Source organism: Melopsittacus undulatus, chromosome 3, assembly GCF_012275295.1.
Source record: "Melopsittacus undulatus isolate bMelUnd1 chromosome 3, bMelUnd1.mat.Z, whole genome shotgun sequence".
NCBI classification, from domain to species: domain Eukaryota; kingdom Metazoa; phylum Chordata; class Aves; order Psittaciformes; family Psittaculidae; genus Melopsittacus; species Melopsittacus undulatus.
The window spans coordinates 76276168-76302381 of record NC_047529.1 but is presented as its reverse complement, the minus strand read 5'-3'; the positions used below and the strand labels follow the sequence as shown (position 1 = coordinate 76302381).

At 39.3% G+C, this 26214-nt stretch overlaps 1 protein-coding gene across 2 annotated transcripts in view; it reads left to right on the top strand.

The window, feature by feature from the left end:
* The first annotated feature begins 1154 nt into the window (after window positions 1–1154).
* The window catches only part of SNX9 (sorting nexin 9), a 63626-nt gene continuing 38566 nt past the window's right edge, over window positions 1155–26214 (top strand). For both annotated transcript variants that reach the window (XM_034060495.1, XM_034060494.1), the window contains exons 1-4: window positions 1155–1353; window positions 20853–20939; window positions 23248–23322; window positions 24211–24333. In XM_034060495.1, coding sequence (XP_033916386.1) covers window positions 1342–1353; window positions 20853–20939; window positions 23248–23322; window positions 24211–24333 — 297 coding nt within the window. In that variant the 5' untranslated portion in view covers window positions 1155–1341. The remainder of the gene's footprint in view (window positions 1354–20852; window positions 20940–23247; window positions 23323–24210; window positions 24334–26214) is intronic.

The following is a 26214-nucleotide window of genomic DNA, read 5'->3' as shown; positions in this document are numbered from 1 at the left end:
AAACTGCAATAAAGGAGTTTGAAAACTTCTCAAGTTAATCAGTTCGATCACTCGAAAAGTGGTGGTGACTTAACAGCCAGTTCCTCTTAATTCCTCATCCTCACCCTCCATAGAAACTATTTTGCTGGTCCTACTTGGATTTTTTTTTTCCAGCTGTAAACAAATTTTTCTCGTTTAATAAATCTGTCACACTGGGAAACGATACTAATAGAAGAAGAGAAGCTTGTAATTTCCATGGACAAGGAAATGCAGGTGTAAAGAGTTATGCAGCTTCCCAACAACCTACTTACCTTTTCAGACGCTTCCTGACAGCCCTAGCAATTACACCATGTGTTTCCTTCTAGAGAAAGGAAGCAACTCCTTGTTCTAGGCCAACCACTATACAGATATACTATGTGTATATATATATATACACACATATATATAGGTAACATATACATATACAACACTATACATATCCAGACAAGAAGTTGTGCTTTTCTGATGGTGCATTACCTTGCACAATCCCTGCTGCTACATTTTCCCATCCCCTTTACTTTAGCCTCCCATTGCATCTCTCCTGCAGGCTGGAAAGCAAGTGGGGTCACAGTCGTTTTTTATGAGATGGCTGCAGAGCACCTAACAGGAATGTTACTGACCCTGACCAGCTCCTGTATGTTATTTTCTTCTGTTAATAATTGCTGTACACTAAGGCCCGGCTGAAATAGGAGGTCAGGGACCACACACATCACACTAACAGCTGCCGTGAGTCTGGCAGAGGGAAAATTGCTTTCCTGGCTATACAGTTGCTTATAAATCTCTGGTCAAAAGCAACCGAGGGACGGATAACGTCTTCCTGCGGGCTCTCTTCCGCACGCAAGCGGGAGTATGAGGGCAAACACTGACAACTCAGCGAAGCCACTGGACGCAACCGGGGTAGGGGAGGGCCGGTCCCCCTCACGCACCCGAGGACTCACAGGGGCGGCTCCCCCGGGGCTCCCCGCCACGCCGCGGGTCCCTCCCTCCAGCCCTGACGGAGCGGCGGGGACAAACAGCCCTGCCACCCCCCGGATGCCGTTCAGTGCCGAGACGAGCCGTGCCAGGGGAAGGGGCGGCCGGGGTGGAGGCGTGCAAGGGGGTGTGGAGGGGGCAGCGCCCTGCTGCTACATCAGCCCCCGCCTGCTCAGAGCCGGGGCGTGCTGCTGAGCCAAGGAACGGCCCTCAGGCGGTGGCGACCGGGGGACGCTGAGGAAGAGCCGCCTGCGCGGCCCAGCGGCGGCGGGCGGGCCGGACACACCGACCGAGCAGCCGCGGCCCGCGGCGGGGAGGGGAGACTGAGCGCCAGCCCGCACCAGCAGCGCCATGGCCACCAAGGTGAGCAGACCCCGGCGCGGCCCGGGGGGTCGTGAGGCGGCTCCGGGGCGCCCCCTGCGCCGGGACCCCGGGCGTCTTGCAGGCCCGGTGGAGGGGCTCGACGGGCTGCGGGTCGGGGGAGCCAGTCCCCTCCCCGGGGCCTGCCCCTCGCCGCCGGCTGCGGGAAGGAAGAAGTGGGCCGGCTGCTCCTGCTGCGTTTCGCTAGGGCCTCGCCGCCGCTGCCCGGCCCCACTGGGCGGTGTGGAGGGCTCGGTGGGGTAGCGTCAGTCTGGAGCAGGGGAAAGTTGTTTTCTGCTGTTCCTACCCCGCCGCTCCCCGGCTTCCCCAGGCGACTGCAGGGTCGAAAAGCCTCCGGAGGCCGAGGGCTGCTGCTCCGCTTCCACAGTGCCCTGTGGATCGGTGCTGCCCGGCAGACAGCGGCGGTGGCGGGAGAGGCCTCGGCCGCCGGCGGCCCCGCCGCGAGGCTGGGGACGGGGCGTCCTGGCGGCCTTCCTCCCCCCCCCCCTCGGCCGCTCAGTCACGTCAGGGCGACTCGTGCAGCCCCTCTCGAGTGGCATCTGGGCGGTGGGTGTCTTGTGTCTCCTGTGGGAGCCCAGAGGCTGTAGGGTGCGACCTGTTAATAGTAAGGTCTGATCTTACAATTAGAAAGAAAAGCAGGAAGTGAAATTATTTTGTTGAGTTCTTCAACAGTATCTGTTATTAATACGACAGTCGAAATTAGCTCATACTGTCTGAAACTAGTCTCTTTCTAAATTAACAATATTTATTTACTATATTGGTTGTTGAAAGCAGCTCTGTTTGTGTAGGTGTGAGTTAACATCCACTAGTAAATGTCATCTGTAAGTTGTCTGAATATCTCAGAAAGCTCTTTTGGTATTTGAAGTAGTACTTTGAGTCATCTGATTCCATAAACTTGGCTAGCAGTCCAAAAACTTCCTTTTATTGAGGCAGTTCTCATATTGTACACTACTTGTGTTGTACTTACCAGTACTGGAGAAATTCTGCATCTTGAATGTGTCTAATGGATAAGTAGCTGCCTCTCTAGCCATTTCAGTTGATGCTTACTCATATTCTGGTAAACTTTTCCAGAAGCACAGAGAAGTTGGCTTTAGGCTTCAAAATCCCTTAGGCAGTTTAAGAAGTAATGATGTAGTGAACTTTATGCCCTGTTAAGGTTTTAGAATATTGTTGATGGGGTCAGTTTTAATATTGGGGGTTTCCACTGATTTGTGGAATGTGTGTATGAATAACGTGGATCAACCTAACTATTGTAGGTAGCAAGAAAATTACTTCTGTGTGCACATACACTACATAATGTACAGTATGTGAAGTCCTGAATCTTCATACTGATGGAAAGCGGTTTAATGTTTCTCCCCTCACTTTGAGGTACATTATGTTCATGCGATCCTGTGTTTTGTGCCAGACACATGAAAGTGTTTTATTCACACATTTGAAAACTTTTATTTTGCTTTTCTTTAATTACTATTTTGGAGTTGTTATAGGCTCAGACTGAAGGGTGTAGAATTTCCAACTTCATAACCACGACTGGCTTTAAATAAGGTGGTGCAGGATTTTTCTTGCAAGAAAGACTTTTTTTATTTATTTTTTATTTTTTCCTACACGTTGAAAGCTTTAGTAATTAACTTGAAGGTTAAAATTGGGAAGTGATAGTAAGGAACTGTTATTTTATTGTTATTTTACTATGCTGGTAACTGAGAGCAGTAGTGAAGAGAAGCTTGCTTTATTTTCTGAACTTCACCCAGGAAATAGGTGGCTCTTTGTGAACTGCCCTGCTTGGGATTTTAACTTACTAAACTTGTGCAAATGTCAGCTATAGTGAAATATACACTTCTTTAAGTGTAAGGGAGTACTGACTCAAGAAACACTTCTTAGGAGTTTGGCCAACAAACCAGTCACCATTTCAATTGGGAAGTTTTGTTGTTTTTTTTTTTATGGCAAATATATTACTTGCCTCCTTCCAAAATAGATTGTTTTGAAAAGAAATCTGCAAAGTGCATTTATATTGTGTATGAAAAAGTTAACAAAATTTAACTATAATTTGATATCTAATCTGTGAGTGTGATTTTCGCAAACTTCAAGGGTGTCAAATCCCATATAGCTGGTAGGGGCGACTGACAGTCAGGCCTGGCCTGCACTGCACAGGCTATTAGTGCTTCCTGAATTGGTTTCTGTTTAAAGTAGAATATATTTTCCAAGAAGGGCCGGGGAAAATTCAGTCTTCATTTGATGGAAAATCCTGTCTGTTCTTTTTTTCCTTTTTTTTTTTTTTTTAACCATCAAGTCTTGCTATTGGTGCTTTATTCTGGATCTAAAATTTTGCCCAGCTTCTGTTTCCAGTTTTATCCTGTTGTCTACAAGACTTAAAAATGCTTCCATCAAAGTGTGATGTTTCCTGGGGTGGAGAGGAAATAGGGAGTACTTCCATAGTTAGCTTGTGAACCCTGGTCAGTCTTCTTGCTTCCCATTTTGATAAACTACAGCCATTATGTTCCTAGAGTTTGCCAGTATGAAGAGGTAGTCTACAGTTGTGTAACTTGCTGTCTGTTCTCTTTAATCTGCTTGGATCTTCCCTGTACAATTCAAGCTCATTGGATTTCTTACTGAAGTAAAAAATAAAAGCTTTTAGGGGAAAGAACTATTTTGATACTAAAAGGCCTTCACTCATGCTTTGCTGACATATTTGTAACTTGTAGCTTGATAGGGAGTCTTCTGTTGAAACATATCAGTAGGCCCTAAGTATTCTGGAGGCTTTGAAGGCTGTGTCTGATGCTGTGAGCTGATTTAGCAATAAGCATTGCTTCTACTTCCTTGCTACTCATCCTGTGCTCTCTTTACATCCAGGAGTTGACTCCAACACCTGCCAGGCCAATCTGTGAGCTACTGTAAGTTGCTGAAGTAGCAAAATTAACTGAACGGAAACAGTGGGGCCATTTTCTCCAGTTCTAGGAAGATGCAGTGGCTGAAAGTTTACTCAGAGCTGATGTGAAAGGTTAGGTGGAATGGTAAAATTGGGAGTGGGAGATTTTAATGTTAAAGGTTGGAGATACGAGAAATGGAGGATATGAGACTTATGGTGGTAGTTCTTTGGTCAGATCATTACTGTATTTTGGTAGTGGATTTTGTGATTCCCTAAAGTCTTGCTCAAGGTTATATGCTCTAAAAAATGAAGCAAGTAAAAAAACCCAAACCAACACAAAAAAACCAAACCAACCAACAAAAAGAAAAATCCCAACCCCAAAGGATTGTTGAAGAGATGCTAATTTCAAACTTTTCCTGTACCTTAGGTGAATCTTACGTCAGGTAGGCAGTTTTTCTTTTTCATATCCACATTTAAGAACTGATGCATTAAGCTAGATACTTTATTTTGTATGCTTCCTTCAGAAGTAGGTTTGAGTTTACTAATTCCTTATTTTCAACTCTATATTACAAAAGGAAGCAAAAAGTACCTGAGCCTAAAAGAGTAAAGCTGAAAAAAATATGCAAAACTCAGTCACAAAGAAAATGCAATGCTGTAAATGTGTGTGTGATAATTGCTTGCAAAAGGTAGATGAGATTCTCATTCTTTTGTTTGTACCTCCTTGACTTCTCTGGCCTTTCTTCTTCCCACTAGAGTTTGCAAAATCCCAGCTTTATCCTTGCCCTTTCTTTTGTTTTTGAGTTTCACTAAATAGGGAGAGCTGGAAATGTCAGGAAGTGATATGCTGGCTTTTAAATAATGTGCTCCCTACCTCAGTCTATTTTTGGAATTATTTATTGTTTTAAATGCAAGCAAGCCATTTTATTGAAAAGACTGATGTTTTGCTATTTGTGGAGTCCTAATTTCAGAAGGAGGTGATGATATTAGAAGAAGTTGATAGGTTATGTGCACACTGGTAGTCAAGACAATTCTTGTGGAACCTGTGCTTCTAATGTGCGGCGAGGCCTTTAGTTTAACAGTTGAAGTTGGAACTAGGAGCCAATAAAGTCTGATTTATAGGAGTAATACTGAAGTTGGTGACATTACTTTTGTAAACTAGGTATTTCCCAAGGCAGATACTGATAATCTTGGTAAGGTTGGGCCCATCTTAGTGTCAATAGCAACAAATTTTTTCTTTGTAACTTCAGGGGCACCTGTATCCCACTGTTATATTCTTAATTGTTCAATGTTTTGTCTACTTTAAGACCGCAGGTATCTGGTTCTGTTTGTAGGACTGGCCCTTTTGTGGGAAAAAGCCCTTGAGGTGAAAGCATAGACTGAATATTTTGTTTTTAAAGGAAGGTACAGCTTAGCAATACTTCTAAAACATGGAAATGTTGTTGAAGGCTTTGTTTTTCCATCTAATCATGTTGCATTATCTCTTGTGAATGTCCCTAACCAGGTATAGTTGAGTTTAGCATGGTTCTAGTAGTTGCAGTTAGGGAAATGATTATTTATATATTAAAATTTCAGACAGGAAAGAATAACACATTAGACTTCAAATAAAGATTATTTTGCTTAAGTGTGTATCCTTCTTTTTAGTTTTCTTTTTGGTTCTCTATTGCTCTTATTAGTGTAACGAAGCCTCAAATTTTCCTTTGTGATGTGATGAAGCTGTTTGTATGTTTGCATTATGAATCAGGCAGAAACAATTCTTTGTTCTGTTTGCAGCTGGGAAACGCAACTCCCTCTGTGATAAACCCTCCAAAATACACAAACTTTGTGTTCTGAAAGTCTGCCTTCTGTATTGTCCTAACTTTGAAAGTAGGCTTTTCTAGGAAACTGCATCTTAAGAGAATATTCACTTAATAAATCTTAATACATCTGTGAGTTGAAATGAACTTCTATGCAGATGATCTCATAATCCATTCAGCATGTTCCACTATTTAAGTTCAGGAAAGCAGGATGTAATATAAAACAACTGTAATCTCATCCTTTTTATATGTAGGATGTGATGGAACAAAACTAAAAGTTAAGTAAGAATTTTGATTTTCATGGTCTCAATTATGTGAAAAGTTAGGGGATTTTTTTTTAACTGTAATTAAGTAAATGTGAAAATTTGGACTTTTGGGATTATTTTGGTGTAGTGGTTGGTTTGGGATTTTTTTGTTTGGTTTTGATTTTGTTTGGTTTGGTTTTTGGTTTTTTTTTTAAGGGGCAACAAGATGGCTAGAGAAGGGGAAAATGTCAGGTAATGCAAATTTACTGGAGGTTCCTGACCTGGAGTGAGATGTTAGGATAAGCACAAGAGCGGGTAGAATCTTATTTTATTAAGATACAGGTTTTTCTGTTCTTTTAGTTTTCTCCCTGACATTTAGATTTTTCTAAGGTTTTGTGATAAAACGGGTTGTGTTGCATTGCAGCAATTACTAGTGCAAGGTTTCTGATGTCTGTGCTGGTAAACTGGTGAGAGTCCATATGATGATATACCTGCATAATGATTCCTCTGACTCAGTTTTTCTAAGTTATTTCGAGCACCTAATCATTGAGTCATCAGAGACTCATAACCAGGGGTTGTTATTTAGAAACATGATTACAGTAGCTAAAGAGAGGGAAGTCTGGTATCAGATGATGTAATAAACTTCATATGGTTTATAGGTTCGTCAGTTCAGATTTTTGCTCTGATAGCCTTTCTCCATATATCAGTAGTGTTTCAGCAAGGAGTCTTCACAGTTAACTGTGGCTTTGTAAAAATGCATTTATTTTACTCCATTCTTTCAAGGTTTTTCTCTGTCAATTGTATTCCTCATTTAGAACCTCTGATTTTTCAGGTCTTGAAAAAGCCCCTGAAGCGTGGAATATCCACACATTCTTCTGTTTATAAAAACTTCCTTATTTGATTTGGCCATCTGCCAAATTTCAGAGTTTACAGAGATTACAAAGGGAAAAATGATAGGAAAACTTTTCAGGTTTAAATATATGGGTTCCCTCCTGTATTAGATTTACTAGTAATTCTGACGTTGGAAGCAATCTTGCAAAACATTACAAAAGCAAGTAATGGAGACTGTAAAATACTGGGAGTGATTTGTTTCTGCCAACACTGCAGCAGGAGAGATCAACATTTAGCTGTATGAAATTACTTGAAGTAAATAACTATTAGTGTTCAGCATTTGGAGCTAACTAATAGCTCATCTGTTTTAAAGCATGTTATACAATTACCAGGTCATTCACTTTACGTTTCTCTGAGAGCCAGAGGTTGTGCTTTTATTTTCTTTCATTGTATTCCTGCTTTCTCAGTGATTTATGACTGGAAAGGAGTTTCCCAAGTAACACAAAGTTCAAAAAACCAAGCCATATTGTAGTAGTCTAGTAAGCATAATATAAGTGTTACTGAGGAGGAAAAAAGTAGATGCCTATTGCTTACTGGAATATTTAATATAAGCTCTGAGCCTTATCAGCTTGTTTTTTTCCCAAAGGATGTTTTTCGTCTTTGAGCTATTAGTAAGAAGTATCTTTGAGGTACAGGGTGTGAGGGGGAGGCAGTTAAGGCCAGAATCATTGAACTTTGACATATAGTCGTCTGTAAGAACCACAGTAAGAGAAGGGCATGAGGGACAACTCTTCTTTTGGGGAGTTGGCTTTACACAGGCTGATCCAGCTGTTCTGTAGCTGTGAGGGGACATTTGGAATATGGCATGGTATGAAGGGCATGTGAGCTGTCCCGGGCACTGCTATTAAGTGTGCTGATTAGAGTCAAATCAGTGACTTTGTGCATGTAAACAATTTTGGTGTTGTTAGTAAAAACTCTTAATTTCCTCCTGTATTTTAGAACAGCTCTTTCCCCAGGCCCTTCCCCTTAAAGGAAGCCACTGTATAGGAGGGGTTTCCAATGTGCAAAATAGGTGGCTGGAGGGAGGAGGAGGTGGTAGGAAGATTGGCAGTGCAGCTTGAGGGAGGTCCTCTGGGAGTCCACGCAAAACAGCTGCTTCTGGGGATGGGCAACCATGCCTGACCTGGGGGTTTCTGCAAGTGGGACTTGCCCAGGTGAAATCATTCAGTCCCACCTTGTAAAAGATGGGACTGGTGTACAACTGGTTGATGGGCATTTTCTCATGACTTACCCTTGTGTTGCTGACTTCTGGTCTGAGTTGCCATCTGCTGCTCCTTGGCAAGAAAACTGTTGTTCTTTTATTTTGTGCATTCATATTGTATCTTTGTTTATACACAGTAGGTTTTGGACTTGGTTTGCTTTTCCCATCCTTCTGAGACTCCAGCTCTCAATATTCAGAGCAAAAATAAGTTGTCCTCTCAATTCTAGCTGAATTCAAGAAAAGCGTTTGTTTTCCTGGCTAATACAAGAAAAAGTCTAATTCTGAAGAACAATTATAAAAATCCTCTTAGCATAGCTTTAAAATGTTTCTCTTCTGTATGAGGATTTTTTTAATTGGTTATGATTATATGTGTGATTTCCAGAAGAAAGCTAATTGATATAAAACTATTACATTTATTGTTCCAGTTAGTTCTGACTTAAATCCTATGATTCCCTGGACAGCCTATACAACTCATCTCTCTGAAGCCATAAGGCCATGGCTGATGAGACACATAATTTTGTCCTACAAGGTCTTCATAATTAAGGTTAAATGTTCTATTTCCTCCACTACATTAATTTGGGGGGGGGGGAGAGATGGGGGAGGGCTAAGATTTTATTCACTAATCAAATATTGCAATAACATATGATAATAGAATGTAATTAGCGCTTACCTAGTTACAGCACAGTTCTGTCAGCAGTACTGTAATTTCCTCCCTTAATAGCCCTCTATTTGTCTTCTGAAAATGGTTGCTTATGGAATACAAAATTAAGCATCTTCCTTGATGCAAATAACTCCACCATATTCTTGGAAGCTTGTATATGGTGGTTGAATTGTAATTTTTATATCAACAGTTCTGCATTTTGTCAAGCTGCCGATTTTTCTAGTAAATTGTAAGGAAGCAGAAGTTCAGACTTTCTTTTCTGACTTCTTTGATGCTTTCTGTCACTGTAAAGGTTGCTGGTAGAAGAATTTGGGTTCAATTGAAATCAATGAAAAATGGAGATTTGTAAAGGAGAAACTTGAAATGTTGTATGAATTAATCCAGTTCTGGCATTCATTAGCTGTATTTATTTTTGGGGGGGGGTGGGGGGTGGGGTGGTGGCGGTGGTGTTTTGGTGGGGAATTTTAGATTTGAAGTGGGATAGAGCAATACTGCCAGTGTTCACGTTGCATTATATTACTGCATTAAATTGCAGGTGACCAATGTCCAGTTCAAATTCTGGGTGTTCTTTGGCCAGGTCTGATAACTGGGTTTTGCATATTTGAGCTGCAGAAAAGCATAAAGTAGCTGTAGGGTTTGATACATTAGAACCCCCAAAACGTGAACTTTGTCCATTTCTAGAGTCAAAAAGCTTCATCTGATAAAATGATATGCCAACATTTATATTGGTATAATAGTTTCCTCACTTGTGTTCATAAAATAAGGTAGGCATAGAAATGGTTCAGTTATTGGGCTTTCATAAAGTAGTGTTTCTAAAAAGGGCTAAGAGATCCTAAAACATTTGTATATTGATTAATGTTGGTTACTCAAGTAACAGAGAATTTAGCAGAAATACACATTGAAGATGTGTTCTGCTGATTTTTAGATTCCTTCCTGGATGTCTTCAGTTAGCTTGCCATTGAGTTGTTTTCCTATAAATATTACCTGTATTTGGGACTTGAAAGTAGTACGACTGTTCCATTCTGTATTTTACCAGGTCAAGCTTTATTTGAAGTAGCATCATTTTAACATGCAAGTAGTTTGCTTTGCTAGTTTTTCACTTGCTGTAGACTGGCCTGTGCTGGGGCATTGAAATGCACAACCTGTAATGGTATGGTGAGTCTGAAAAGATTTGAAATTCATTAGACAAGTTTAGTGAACACTTGTGCCTCTCCAATTACTGGGATAATTACTGTTTTTCCTGATCTCCACTCCAGTTGAGGGTGTGCTGTTGTGTGATTACAAGCTGTCTTAATGAGTAGGTCAGTCATTAAGAGTGCCACTCATTAAGTGGCAATATTTCTGGCAAAGGCTCTAGGCTTTTTCTGAAACCTTCACCACTTCCTGGCTTTGCTCTTTGGGGACAGGACTGAGCTGGTACAATACTGATCACCCTGAAGTTTGAGGCAAAAACATCAGGGGACTCAGTGTGTCAGACTTCTGAAACACACAGTTAAATATTGGTTCAGCAAACTGCTTCAAGTGTTGCAGTGTGATTTCAGAGAGACAGTAATGACTAACCAAGGCAGAGATTTTAATCATGATTGAGATAAATGTGTCCTGCCTAACATCCATAAACATCAACCCATGTTATACTTGTTGTTGTATGTCTTTGTGTACCTGGAATTAGACTTCTAAAATTTGAAATAATTTTGGCCCTAGCCTATCTGGGGACCTGGAATAGATTGGTATTAAGAAAGAAAAATATGGGGAACTCTGGGCACTTGGAGCAGTGCAGGAAATTGATTCTGAAAAAGGTCTTCTGGTATCATAGGAGCTCTTCACTCACATTTAAAGGTTTTGCAGTACATTGGTAATAACTTATAACTGGTTTATAAGTAACATTTTAAACAAGAAAAACTTCAGGTGCTTAACCCAACTGAAAGCTCAGAACTGATTCACAGGAGTATCTGAGTCAGTATTTGGAAACATCTCTAAGTCACATGGGTGCATTTCATGTATGTCTGCAGCAGAATTTCCCTTGCTTCCTTATTGTTTCTGTTACTTGGTTTGACAGTGCCCTGTAAATAAGTCTGTATCAACACCAATTTAGTGCATGAGGGTTCTTCTGAAAGTATGAGAATTTGAATGCTGCTTTTTAAAACTACTGAGTTGCTTATAGATAATTCAGACTTTAAAATTCTTGAGCACGGTTGTAAACATGGAAGATATCAGTTTCTCCTTGCTTTTTTCCATGCTCTGTGGCAGTGGTTATCTACCCACCTGATTTGTAACTGTATGCAAAGAAGCTTTAGTATCTAAAGATTTTAACATCTATTATATTCAGCACTTCTGAGAGATCTTTGTCTTTTAACCATTTTAGTCCTCATACTGCATCAGTAACTCTTAGTCCTAGATGCTTGAGCTGAACAGGGGCTTTCTGACGTGTAGGAATTCACTCAAATGCAAGTTCTTAGTGTACATGCTGCCCAAAATGCTGGCCAGGAGTGTGTTTCAGTGGGCTTTGATGTGTGCTAATGTTTGTTTATAGGTAGACAGCTGTAAAGAAGCGCATGTTCTTTAAAACAAAAAGAAGATGTGCAACCAAAAATGAGCTGAACCAGCCTGAACAGAATTCAGGTCTTCTCTCCTGACCAAAAAATGATTTTCAGCAAGACAATGAAGTCCTCTGTGGTAGGGTGGAAGAACTAATCTGTCCTCACTGAGGAAAGCCTGGGTTGCTGTGAAGAGGCTATTAAGTCATTGTCTCTATTCCTAGATATAACATTTCCAACTCCTTTTAACACCTAAAGACTTGCCTAATCTCTTCTATATTACATAAAATCATACAAAAATGATTTCAAGGTAAGCTTATTGTACCTTTAATTCTAGAAGTGCCAGTGTGTGCCACATGCGTGTTGGTGGTAATCGGGTATTTCATTGCTCTCACCCTATGAACACTTCAAAGGATTTTGTGCTTTTCGGAAACTCCTCATGCATTGTTAACCATTTTCTTGCAGTATGAGATAGTGAATACTTAATTAAATACCTGCCTGAATATTGTAAACACATGCAGCTTCTGAGGCTGAAAAGGAGCTCCCTTTCCACTTCTCCTCTGTCAGCAAACATGTTTTATTAGCTGGAAGAAATGATGCAAGTCTGTTTCTTAGCTTTTTATTTGTATTTAATTTGCTTCTAATGTTCTTATGGTTAGTGGTGTTGACTTCAAATGACTAGCTGCAGGCTATTGAAAGTATTTTAGGGTTGAAAAACTGCTAAGAAAGTGAGCAAGAAGGTCAAGAAGACACAATGTTTATTGTGAAATTGTAGAGTAATGTCAGGATCTAGCAGTTACAGCTGATGAGGGACTTGGAGTAATGATACCTGAGTATTTTGACCTCTCTTAGTCCCAAAGTGGTGTTCTGGAGTGAACTTGGTTTAGTTTTTTGGATGAGTTTGTTTTAGTTCTGCTGCTGCTGAAAGCAACAAGGAAATTGTGTTATAAAAGAAGTGTAATACTAAAGGGAGAATTTTTAGACAAGTGAATTTTAATTTTACCTATTGTTTAATAAAATTGCAATATAAAAACAGTTTGAAGGCATAGTTTGGTTTCTTCAGGCTAGTGTGCTTCTTGTCTCATAGGAATGCCTGTGAGAGGAACATATGTAGAGATTTCTTTACAGTAGGCACAACAGGAGGTAGCTGCTTCTCCAGGCTGAGAGGCATAAGGACTTGAAGAGACACTTGATATTTCTGCATAGGCTATGCAAATGTACACTTTTTCTATCAGTCTGATGCAGTTGTCATGGAGAAGCTGAAATGAAGAGTAATTCTTTTTGGTCAAATCATAGCTACAGATGTTGTAGCAGCTGCAGTGAAAATCTCTTCAATCCTGAAGTATTTACTGGCTTTTGGGTGAGTTTGGCTTTCAGAGTAAAGGGTTGGGGAAAGGTTAAGTCTGTCTAAACAATCTCCATGTTGGAAGAAAGGTAGTGTCCTCAGTGCTCTGAGATGAGAAAGAAGCAATGGGACTCCTGCCTGTGTTTCTGAAGCACTTGGTGTTTTTCTGAGCTTTTTGGACATCAGTTGTTTTAAACATCTCATAGTACCCTTAGTAATATCCACAGTGGGATTCGGCATGTGTTTTGACTTGCTGAGAGTATTTTTTCAAAGATTCATTTAAACGGGTGATTTAAGGTAGTCTGTGAATGGTGAAGTGAAACAATGGTTAAACTGTCACTTGGAGCCTTGCCTGCCTGGCCTACATCATTTCTGTAGCTTTGCTAAGGTAATAAAGGGCTTTAAAGCTGATAACATGTCAGATGTCTTGCGGTTATTCTAAACTACCTCAAAAACAGTATTAGACAGTAATCACAGTGCAAATTGCTGTAAAATATCAACCAGTACAGAGCTGAACATGCAAAAATAATCGCAATTCCCTTTTGTTTGCAAATTATTGCCACTTTTTAGATTAAATGCTTCATTTTGAACTGTTCTTTTGGATGTAATCAAGATACTGCCAATTTCTGAACTTACTTATCTGCAGCTAGTATTTTGTCTTAGTCTTTTTTTGCTGCTTTCTCAGTTTCTCTGATCCTGTGATCCTAACCTGCTGTTTCTGTTTTGTTCTCTTAGAACTGCTGTTTAAAAGACATACTTTATTTCTAAAACCAATATTGATGAGAAAAACAAGTCTGGGAGAGAAAAAAAAAAAGCACAAAACCAAACAAAATAAATAGACAAGTGACACCCCCCCCAACCAAAATCCTACCAACCAACCAAAACCCAAAAAAAAACCTTCCCCCAAAAAATGTAACAGTCCCTGCCCCCAAAAAACAGTGTCCAAAAACCTTGTGGTAGAAAATGAATAAAATGTCTGTGGAAACAGAAAATGCATTTTACTGTTCTGTGTTTCCAGATGTAGTCAACTTACTGCTTATCAGTGTTTCTCAAGAAGCTGGTTTCAAAGGCTTAAGTTTATAAGACCTACTGAAGAATATTTGTGCTGCCTGATACAGTTTTTGTAGCAAACCTCTCTGAAGTTTATTCATAACGGAAATGTTGCTGGAGTTATTTGACCAAAAGCCCTTTGTTCTTCATTCCAGCTAAAAGTTTAAGCTGCTGTCCTAGAAGAACTGTTCAGGTCTGCTTACTGCCAAGCCTGTTTAAAATTTGAGGACTTCAGTTCTGAAGAGGAGTCTTAGCTAATGATTATTTTTTTTTATAAAAATGTTTTACAAGGCTTCCCAAATGATGCTTCTGCTTCTCTAGTGGGATGCAGGTTTCTCTGAAAAGATTTACCTGCCCCATTTACTTTCAAAAACAAAATGGAATTTGTTCCTCTTTTTAATCTCCTGTGAATCTGGGAACTGCTGCCACCAACAACAATAGGACCAGAAACTGGAGATGAGGCATGAACCTGGAGGGTGTTGCCCTCCTTGCTGCTGTGATACAGCAGATGTATTTCTGAGATGGTGACATCAGTCAAATGAAACCTGTGAATCCCCGTTCAGTGCTGGATGGCTGATGCACTGAATTGCTAACTACTAAAAGGAAGGCATGCATTTATTATGGGAATTTCATGCGATAAACCTTTTATGGATATTTCCTTTATACTATCTGCAGCTGCCAGCTGTTGAAGATAAGCCACTGTGGTACAAGTTTCCTAAATTTTAATGCATGGCTGAAACAGATGAATCTATGGCATAATACAAGAGCTATTTCTAATACAACAAAATCCTGTCTGTAGGGAAAGTGTTTTCAAAGTGTGTCCAATTTTCAAGTGGCTTCTTAATTTTTAGTGCTCTGAAGCATACCTTTATTATAATGCAGCAGTTCTGCATCAAGAAGCCCAGCATTACAAAAGCATTTTGCTTCAAAAGAGTCAGCAAAAACTAGTAATTGTTCTATGTGGGTCGTTAATCATTCTTATCAACAGAGGTTTAGACAGAGAAGCTATTATAAAAGCTGCTGTGAGCACAACTGATGTGCCTTAGCTGTCAGTCTGTATGCTCAAGGTTAGTGAGGGATGCACAGTAGTTTTCATTGTCCTACTTCTCCATGAAAGAACGAGTCTGCTGCAGGTGAGTTGTCATGCAGGCAAGTGTGTGTCTGTGCACAACAGGGTTGTCAGACTTTGGGTAAGTTGCTTTTCCATCTGAGCCTAGCATTTTTCAAGTGGAACATCTTAGAAAAGACAGTCTTAAGAGAAATAGGTGCTTCTATTGCTTTATCACCTCTTCCAAGATTCTGGGGCAAATACAGAAAAGTCAGTCTGTCAGGATGTCTACAGAGATCTTGGATACTCTCCTAGTGACTTAGTGTAGTGATATGTAATCCTTCACTGCAATTTTATTTTCATGACTTTTGCCAACTTCCTTTCGACTTAATTGATGCTAAGAGTCTTGACACACTAACAGGTATGGTTCCATAGTCCTATGCCTGCTTGCAGAGATAAGTTGGCAAATCTCTTCTTTAATTTTTTTTCTCCTCCTTTGTTTTTAATATTTTGGGAAGAGTGGGGTGATACTAAACTCAGACAGAAGTGATGCAGAAAAGCTAGGTCTGTTCTGGGTCTGCCAAGAAATAATATTTTTGCTAATATATGTATTGCTTTTCAATGTGAAGAATCTTTTGTGTTTTAATATGCTTAGGCACAATTACTATTATCATTTTAAGAGACAGTAATAGTGACTGATTGTAGTTCTTGGAATTTCTAGAAGTTTAGAAGTTTCACACTAATAAGTCAGTAGATATGTAAATTGCAGTCCTGATGTGTAACAATGGTAGGTAGAACTGGCTCCAAAGAATGCCCATGTAACACTGAGAATTACTGCTTTCCTTTCTATTTTCTTCTCCGTGTTACAATCTAAACACCTATACCCATACATATTGCTGAAAGCTCATTTTCCTTTAATAAGGAGGAATTCTTACTGGTTCCCCCCATTTCTCAGCTTGTAGAGAACTGCCGGTTTCCTCTCATTGCAGAGAAACTGCAATATATGCTAATATGCCAATTCCTCCTTGGCTTGCATTGTGTGGGGTTCTGCTTAATTCGTGGTGGCCTTTTCTCACACAAGGGAGCACAAAATGAATGTGTTACAAGCTCGCAGTGGATTTGTGAGAAGCTCTGTTACCACCTGAGCAAAGAGAGGTAGGAGATGTACAGTACAATGGCTAAGTCTACTTTCTGGTCAATGAAAGGTGTTTAAACTTTTTGGGTTAGCAATCCTTTTTCTCAAAGGATCTGACAAAACAGTTTCAAAATCCAGACCCAGTTATGTCTTTGGGGGCATGAGAAAGAGGAAATACATGTAGCCATAAAAGAAACTGATTTTCTTATAGCTAATAGATTAATAATACTTATATATATTGAATATTTGCAATAGCCTTTAAATGAAGCTATGGCTTTTATTACGCTAACACAGTGTTTGAACCTCTGCTGTTCCTCTAGTTCTTGAATTATTTGATCCTTTTGCATATGACCAGAAGTGAATAGGAAGCACAACGGTTATTGTAACAAGTCTTGGGTTTTTCTTGTTTGCTTGTTTTTTGTTTTGTTTTTGTGGTGTTTGGTTTGTTTTTGTTTTTTTCTTTTCGTTTTAACCAGTGTTTTGAAGACATTGTCTTTGGTCTTCATTCTGTGATCTTTGGAATTTGTCAGAGATTCCCATTTTTTAAATATTCATAACGTTCTTAAGCTTAGACTTAATATTTGATGCATGAATTGCAGTGCCTGGGAGCTGAAATCCTTTTCTTGCTTTCTTCTCTCCATGCCTGAATGCTGTTTTGTGCAAGTGGTAAGGATCTAACTCTCAGCCAGATCTGCTACTTGGATGTAATATTTGTGGCTAGTAAGTAGGAAAAAAACTCATTGCAAAACCAAACCTTTTTCCAGTTTATAGTAGTTTGTAACTGAATGTCAACAATTTAAATAGCGTTGGGGCTGATACCTTTGACCAAGGAAAGGCTAAAGGGTTTTCCATTTTAACAATACACTTACTAAATTCAGGGAAAACAACTAGGGACTTAGTTTCACTTACTTTGGAATTTATGGAGTTTATACTACTTTCCCATTATGTCTGAACAGTAGGAAAGTAGCATCAAAACTTACTTGTCATGAGTTCTAGGCACTTAATTCCCAAAGTAGGCAAGTGAGCCCAAGAATACAAGTGATACAGAGAGTACCAGCAAAAAAATTTGAGGAATGTATTTGAGACATCAGTATACGGATCAAATTACAGATGTGCTCAAATGCTAAATGTTCTGTAATAATTTATTTCTGCAGTATTGTGGATCTTCTCATATATTATCATTTTCTTAAACTGCATTAAGGCAAAAATAAATTTTGTTTGTAACTTTTCTCCCCTTTTCTCGTTTTTTTTGTTGTGTTTTTGGTTTTTTTTTTTCAACATGTGGCATGGGCATCTGGAGTAGGTGAATAGATAGACTTTGGCACAATGACATTATTAAATTCTGTGTCTTTCTCCTGGTTTTCCTTCCCTACAATCTGAATATTTCCAGATTTTTGAGTAACTTTATTTCCCTCCTGTATCTGGAGAACCTAGTATTTGTATCTCTTCTCTTATTACACATGAATACATCTTACCTTTCCAGTCTCATCATTACTATGGGATGTGTTGTGAGTTTTCCTGAAAGCTGGTAAAATCTGCCCATGTCCTGGTGAGCACACATCATTCTCATGGATAAAAGCAAGAACTTCATACTATGGTGAACTACTTGAAAGCTAAGGCAGCACCATGGTTAAGAAAGCTGCTTTTGTCATGGGTCAGATGCTTAGCATCTGAGTGTTGTTAAATTGCTTTGCAGGACCTGGATAACTATTAGTAACCTATTGTAAAAAGACACATTTTAACACATTCATCTACTACTGCTAAGGGGAAAAGCCTGGAGGGTGGCATTTTTTCACACCCCTATGTAAAATGTTCTTGTATTTCAAAAGGTATGCTGATTGGTTTATTTTTTAAGGAAAGTAAGGCAGCTTACTCTTATGTTTGCATGGAGGCCTGCTTTACTGCTGGAAAGACAACAGTGTTATTATTGAAAGCAGTTTTCTTCATCTTGGTTTTACATGACATGATCTCAAAGTGCTAAAAGCCTCAGTTCAGAGTTAAAAGCTTTCATGCAAGGAAGCATTCAGAGTATTTGGGAGACATGGTTTTCTGGAATGCTGTGCTTCTCCAGTGGAGAAGATCAAGTGTTTGAGTTGTTATGCATGTGGTTCATATTAGCTTTGTCAGTTGAACTACAACATACAAATTTTTGCTTGGCTCTATTTTTATTTACACTGACTTAAAGTGTTTGTTGACCAGCCAGAAGTGTTTCTACATGATAACCAGGGGAGGGGGGGAAGTTGTGCTTTTTCTGGTTTTATGTCAGAAGAAGGGATGTCTAGATGGCAATCATGAAATCCTGCAGTTTTGGGGCAAGCAGGGTTTGATGGTGAATGTCTGTCTTCTGGGACTTACTTTTTTCCTGTCATATAGCTTGCTTTCAATAGAAATCATGATTTTGCTGTCATCTTCATGGCAGAAATAATTAGGCTTTAGGTTTAGGTTTTTTTCCTCCCCCCTGATGTGACAAGAAGGACCTCATTGCTGTACAGTGTCTGATGTTGTTAGTGACACCAATATAAAATTGATTTTATTGGATTTAGTTTGTTTTGTTTAGTTTTGGGTTGTTTTTTTTTATGTGTGAGTTGAGGTAACTAAAGTGTTTGTCTTCCTGGTGAAGAGGAGACTGTAGCCTTGCCTTTTTCAAGATGTGCTAGGGAAATTGGTGTGTTTCCTGAAGTAAATTTTCTGCTGGTTGTCATTCTATATGAGCTGGAGAAATAAGGGCTGTGATGTAGTCTACATTGAGTATTGAAGTTTTTGTTATAGCTGTCGTTATTGTCTATTTCTGTTTTCCTTTTCTAACCTGTAGTCTAGCTTTTCTTTCTGCTATTCTTTGATACTTCAGCATTGGCATCAATCAGATAAAATAATGTATTTATTACTTCTGGGGCACTTAAAGACTTGAGGTGTAAATAATGAAGGGTTAAATTGGTAAGTTCTACTAGTGTGAGTTTTCTTTCGATAGGGGATTTATTGTGGTCAGGTTTAGAGTTTATCTTACTGTTCGAATGAAAAGCTAAAACTGCAATTCTCGATCTTCCTTTAAGAGTCAAGGGGAAAACACTTGTGGCTGCTCTCTGAATCTATTTAAACAATTTATGAGAAAATAAATACAGTCCCTCTTAATTCCTGAGAGCTTTCTCTACTTTTAGATTGGAAAGGAATTTAATATCAGACAATTAAAAGATGTTTGGGAACATAATTTTAGGCTATATCATAATTCTTTGTATAAAATGTAACTGTTCTTTAAATGTTAGACAACTTTGTCAGTGTTTCAAACACTATATTTCTTTATGTAATGTAGTAGTACATAGTAAAGCTGTTGTATGTCTAAGCACTTCCATGAGGTTTTGTTTTTCTTTCTCCCCCTCAAGCTAATATGTGACAGGCCTGCTGTCACTGTGCATTTGCATAGCTCCTCCTGTGTGCAGAGAATTTCAAAACAATTTACATACAATTTTTTTACGTATAGCAGTGGTTACTTACATCTGCAGTTACTTGTTTTTATGAATTGCTTGCTCTCTGAAACAGTTCCCTTTACCCAAATTAGAGCTGGAATGTTGGGGGTGGGGGGGAGGAGGGATTAATTGGTTTGTTTTCTTTGTAGTTGGAAGTTGGAAGCCTTTTCCTGGAAAAGGTTGTACAGATAGTTCTGGACATGGCAGAGAACAGCCGGTTTTAAACTCTGAATCTTCCTGGGAAATAATCACAGAATTGTAGAATGGTTAGGGTTGGAAAGGACCTTAAGATCATCTAGTTCCAACCCTCCTACCATGGGCAGGGATGCCACACACTGCACCACATTGCCCAAGGCTCCATTCAGCCTTTACTTGAACACTGCCAGGGATGGAGCATTCACAACTTCTTTGGGCAACCTGTTCCAGTGCCTGGAACCATCCTCACAGTAAGGAACTTTTTTATATCCACTCTGAACTTCCCTGTTAAGTTTAAACCCATTACCCCTTGTCCTATTGCTATAGCCCCTGATGAAGAGTCCCTCCCTGGCATCCCTGTAAGGCTCCCTTCAAATACTGGAAGGCTGCTATGAGGTCTCCACGCAGCCTTCTCTTCTTCAGGCTGAACAGTCCCAGTTTTATAAGCCCATCTTGATACAGGAGGTGCTCCAGCCTCCTGATCATCTTCGTGGCCTCCTTTGGACTTGTTCTAACAGCTCCATGTCATCCTTGTGTTTAGAACACCAGAACTGCACACAATACTCCAAGTGGTGTCTTACAAGAGCAGAGTAGAGGGGCAGGATCACTTCCTTTGCTTCTTCTGATGCAGTCCAGGATACGGTTGGCTTTCTGGGCTATGAGCGCATGCTGAAGCTGGCTCATGTTTAGTTTCTTGTTGATCAACACCCCAAAGTCCTTCTCTGCAGGGCTGCTCTGAATCTCTTTTCCACCCAACCTGTAGCTGTGCCTGGGATTGCTCCGACCCAGATGTAGGACCTTGCACTTCACTTTGAGTGATAATGATCATCTCTAACAAGCTCCACAGGAGTTTTTCATCTTAAAAAGCTTGTGTTAGTGTTCACTTTGGAGTTTAAATTTAGGAAATGTTTGTTTTCTGCATGCTGAGTTGCTTTTTGTACATATAGCCTTACTCCACTTACTATTTCTGCTTCTTAAGAATAAGTTGTGCTGATACTTGCTTCATAAAATCTTTTCTAAAGAAGCTAGAAAGCTCACAGCTATTTTCTTTTTTACATACAGGCTCGTGTTATGTATGATTTTGCTGCTGAGCCTGGAAACAACGAGCTGACAGTCAGTGAAGGAGAGATCATCGTAATTACCAACCCGGTAAGACCTGAGATGGAATCAAGGCTTCAGTGCACTTTCTTGACCCAATTCTAGTAGGTGGAAGAAAAGGGATCCTAGGTGACATCTGATGAAAGCTTTGGCTATCCTCCTGAAGAATCGGTGAATAAACTAAATAGAATTTTCAAACAGTTTTATGGAAACAAAATGCTATGGGCAGTTTTGAAGGACAGGAGCCTTCTTGGGTTGTGCCTACGCACTTAGGAATTTACTCAGCTTTGTTCCTCTAAGCAGAGCTGAGTGACAAGGCTGGAGAAGGACCTACTGATGGTGGTAGCCTTTACAGCTGAATGTGTCGTCTTTTTTTATATGCCTAATGTTCCACATTTTGTGTCTATGTGGTCTTCCAGGTGCTTGCCACTTGCATTTAAATCTGACGTGCCAGTTCTGTTCTTGGTTTTAAGTTTCCTAATCAACAATTTCAGCATTCCAAGTTTGTTCAAAGAACTTAGAACAAAAATTTGTTACTAAATTTATGTGTCCTTTCACTATTAAGGCAATACGGACAAGGCACAGGGAAGGACTGTTGAAAATACTACGGGGGATTTCATAAATAGTACTTTTGAGCACTGACATTTGATTTGTGTACAGTTTGAATTTGAGTGTGCTTTTATTGTCTTGTACAATTCTTACCCTTGGTAACAACATGTTAGCTGATTCTGGTTTTGATTTTTGCATAGTGATATGGTTCAGTGAATAGACTGTCCTTTTAAAAAATACAGACAAAACCCATCTGATCTTGAGGCTAGGTTTTATTTATCTGGTTGTATAGGAAGCATGGGTTATGCCGAATAAACTTATTCTTTGAAGAGCCTAGTCATGTACATTCCTTATAATTTTTAGTTCCACTGACCTTAAATATTTGAAGCAGGTATTTAATAGAACCAGCACTTTCTTGTATAGTGTGCTATACTGTGGCAGAGGTAACATTTTAAGTTGCCTCAGGAGCTTAATGCTGCTTCACAAAAGTAGAACTAAAGACATAGTTTACCACTTTCAAGGTAGTTCCTGCTGAACAAGACATTTCTGCATTAAGGTTACTTAAAAGCAAGTAAAACTTTTTAGTTTTTGCTGTCCATGATTGAACTGTGACATGGACTGCCACAAAAGCTCTAGATCTTTCTTGATAAGTTTAGATGGCAATAGTGTAGGTCATGAAGGTCCACTGATAATCACTCTGAGCTGTAGCATTGCAAATATCACTTCTGGCTCAAGATGTCATTGCTCTTGCAGTTAATCAGGCTAGTTGAATATATAATCTGAGGTGCTGCATTGATTGTGTTCTTATGTGTAAGCTTTCAGGTACATAAGGAAAAAGGAAATGAATTTGTTATTTTAATAACTGATCTTTACTGTTTAAAATCTTGAATACATAAGCAGACTTCTTACTATGTGCAGGATTGCATACAATTTCCAAGTTAAAGAACAAAATAATGAATAAACAAATACATCTGTTAAAAGACAAATTAAGAAAACCTGAAATTCAATAATTGCAGTCCAGCGTATGTCATTCCAGTTTTCAGCTGTGAGTTAGCTTGACCCATAACAATGTGTTTAAGGAACAGCTTGATTTAAAACAGAATCAGTTTATTGCTAATAAAGGTGTCCTGGAATTGACTTTGCTGCACTGCTTAGTGTATGTAGGATATTTGTTTAAAAAACCAAACCCCACAACCAAATAATAGGATGTCCCACAGAGATCAGAGGTGAACTGCCTTATTTCAGTCCTAACTAATAGCATGAGATCTGCCTCTGAAATTCACTGTAAATTATAGTGTCTCCAGGTCTTGCCTGGCATGTGCCTTTCTTAATCTTGAGATTCTCAATATTTTTGTGGGTTATAGCTCCCACTCGCCACACACCTCCGCATCTTCAATAAGAGATGCAGAGATTTTACAGATATGAGCAACAGCTTAATTCTTTGAGTCTTGTTTCCTTACAATCTGTCGATTAAAAGTAATACTTTGGAATTGGCATTCTAATAGCTGTGTTTTGGTGCAGTCTGTGTCCAGACGATTGACTGGTTTCATAAAGTGTTGAAAATCAACCTTTTTCCATCCTTAAGTTTGTTAAGTCTAAAGTCAACAGTAGCTATGCGAAACAAGAACTCTCTGTGTTCTATATAAATATCTGCTGCTTCAGCAGATTTAAGTGAATTTGTTCGTGATCATGCGATTGTAACTGTATTTTGAACATTGCATTTGACAGCAAGACAGTGCTTCCTTCTGATCTGTTTAAAGCATGCTGTGGGATCTGTCTAGCAAAACTATTTCTATATTATTACTTCTAGGATGTTGGTGGAGGCTGGTTAGAAGGAAAAAACAGCCAAGGTGAGAGAGGACTTGTTCCAACAGATTATGTTGAGGTAAGTGCCTACACTGCTCTGCACTAAGAAAGCAGAACTACTGAAAAAACTATCCTCTGGTTTGCTGATCATGCTGTACTGCTCAAACGTAAATGTTCCAATGTTAAAGCTTAGAACATAAAATCTTACTGAGCAGCTATAGCTCATTTTGGAGACCAGTGCAAACATGCCATGCAAGCTATTGTGCTTCTTAATAATTTCCCAAGAAATGCAACAGGAGGTTATCTGTAGCAAACACTGGTGACCTGCAGAACATGAGCTATTTTAGTCTGCTTCTCAGTATGGGGGCCTCATGATCCAATAATTATTTTGTTTTCCTGTCTAAAGATACAGATATGGAAGTGAAATGAGTAATCCATGTTTACATTGGTGTTTCTGTGGCTGTTTTGCCGCATATTTGTAAATCTCTGGAATGGAATTCCATTTCTGGGGATCAGGATATAGTGTCCTAAAAACAGAGATTACTCAGTTTATATTCTTCCTGAGGCCCTTTGCTTTCTCTTGGTGTGTGTGTATCTGCTCTTTGTTTTAAAGACTAGTGCTACGGGGGTGGGAATGGAATGGGGGTCTCAATGCAAAGACTGGAATCCATTTCACTCTTGCAGAGCCCAGTGTCTGTATGTATGCAGGTTGCCAGTGGGGTGAAGACTCTGGCTGTAATTTCTGCAGTCTCCTCTTAAGGCACATCCTTCCCTTCTTTCACCAATGCTGTATTTATTGAAAGTGTGTGTGTGAGTGGAGAGGATGAGGTGATGCTGGCTCACATGACCATATTTGTCTTCAGTTGGCTAGCTCATGGTCTAGTAGCTTTTGGTTCTCCAAACTTACTGTCCCAAATCATCATTTGCATCATTTGATTAATGGAAAAATATTTTGCTACTTTTTCAGATTATAAGTGAAGGTGCAAAAGATGGAATTACCTGTGGTAACTCATTAGCTGACCAAGCCTTTTTTGATTCCCTTTCTTCAAATACAGCTCAGACCAACTCTGCTGCAAAAAGCAGTAATCAGGTATGTCTCGTAGTTTTTCAGTGGGCATGGCAAATTTTGTTGGCTTTGGTGCTTGCATTCTGCGGTTGTACTGTACTGTATTTGCGAACCCTTATAAAAGTACTAATTAAAATTGTGTTTTCATTAGGGAGTACTTTTGTTGAATATTCATTATGTGTGACTGTTCAGATAGTGTCACTGCTAGAAAATTTAGTACTTTAACACTATGAGAAATAGAGCAGTTTTAGTCTTTCCAGTCTGCAGTTATCTAAATCTGTGACTACCTCAGTATTTGTACATAAGTAAGTGCACTGGCAAATTACTTTATTTTCAATATAGCTATGTTATTATGCCAACTTTCTAAAGGAATCAAAGTTTTAAGGGGCTTTGTTTTGGTTTTGTTTGTTTTAAATGTCTACTACAATTGAGTGGACTGTGCATCATCAGCCAGAGTAAATGGATATGTATATTTTCCAGAATTTGAGTGAGAATTCTTTCTTTAATTGAAAAAGATGAAGCAAGTTCATGTGTTGTCCCCAGTCAGTGAAGAAGAGGTTGATTTCGGTTTTGCTGGAAGAAAACTTTTCTCCACCCGCTCACCCACACCACACTCATCCCCCATTCCTAGCTTTTTGCCTGGTGTGTCACTTCATTAAACAACAAATATTTAGTTTCAGATTAGATAACTGAGGACATGCATTATCTTAAATACAAGCTGTTTATCACGATCTACAGGCTTCTGCATGTCCCACATGTAGGAAGAGTTAAATGTGTCAAAAGTCCACAGATCAACAGAAGTACAAAATCTGCTTTTTCCAACAGAAGCATGTGAAGGTCTTTTGCTTCAGAAAGTAAATGCTTTACTTACTGTAGCAGCTGGGGACATACACCTCGTTTGTGGGTCAGTTAAATATCAGTTATTAGTTTTCTTAATTGTAACTTGCACCAGAGGACTTTGACATGAAGTAAGATCTCTTGAAAACTCTGCATGGGGCATTTTTGTATGACAGTGAATGTAATGGTTCATCTACTGTATAGTGCTTGATTTTTGGTTTCTTGTGTTCAGGCAGACAATGACAGGATTGTATTTTTGTGATCACACAAATAGTGACAACTCCACACCTTAGCAGTGCATCTGTCCCGATGTTTATAACTAATTTTTTTTATTGATGCCCTGTTAATATTTAGGCTAAACACGTAACTCTTGAAATGCGTCATGAATTTCTCATGTCTGACTGAGGCAAAAGCATTGATTATAGGTTCATTTACCCTCAGTAAACTTGCAGTAACTTGAAGGTATATTGGGAACCTCATTTCTTCTTCTCTGTTACACTTGCTGCAATTTTGCCTCCTATGGAGTTTCTAGCTAAGCTTTATTTTTGAAATATTTGCAGTAGCCAATTCATCTTTTTGAAGGAAGAGAATTGTAGAACTTGGTTTGATCTAGGATGAATTTCTTACTAAGATAATAAACATAATACCTTGAAAGGTAGTAGAGGTATCTATCAGAGCTTGATCTGTGCTTAACACAAGGTACTTGTGCCTGGAGAAGGGGAGTGTGAGACAGTTGGGAGAAACAGTGTACCAGACTGTATTATAGTAAAACTCTATGGCTATCATTAATGGGAGAGAGAGACGAGGAGAGCATGCACCTGGATGTGGCCAAGGTCATACAAGATGCAGAGGAAATTTCCACAGGCTAGTGTGTCTGGATCTCTTGTTTTCCTGTTTGTTGTTTTTTTTGTTTTGTTTCAGGAACCATCCTGTTGCATGGTCACAGTTTTATATCATAAATTATTTCTGTTTTCTCAAGGTTTTTTTGGGTTGTTTTTGTGTGTGTTGTTTTCCCTTTGTTTTTTTTTCCTGAAAAAACAAAACAGAAAACACCAACACAACCAAAAA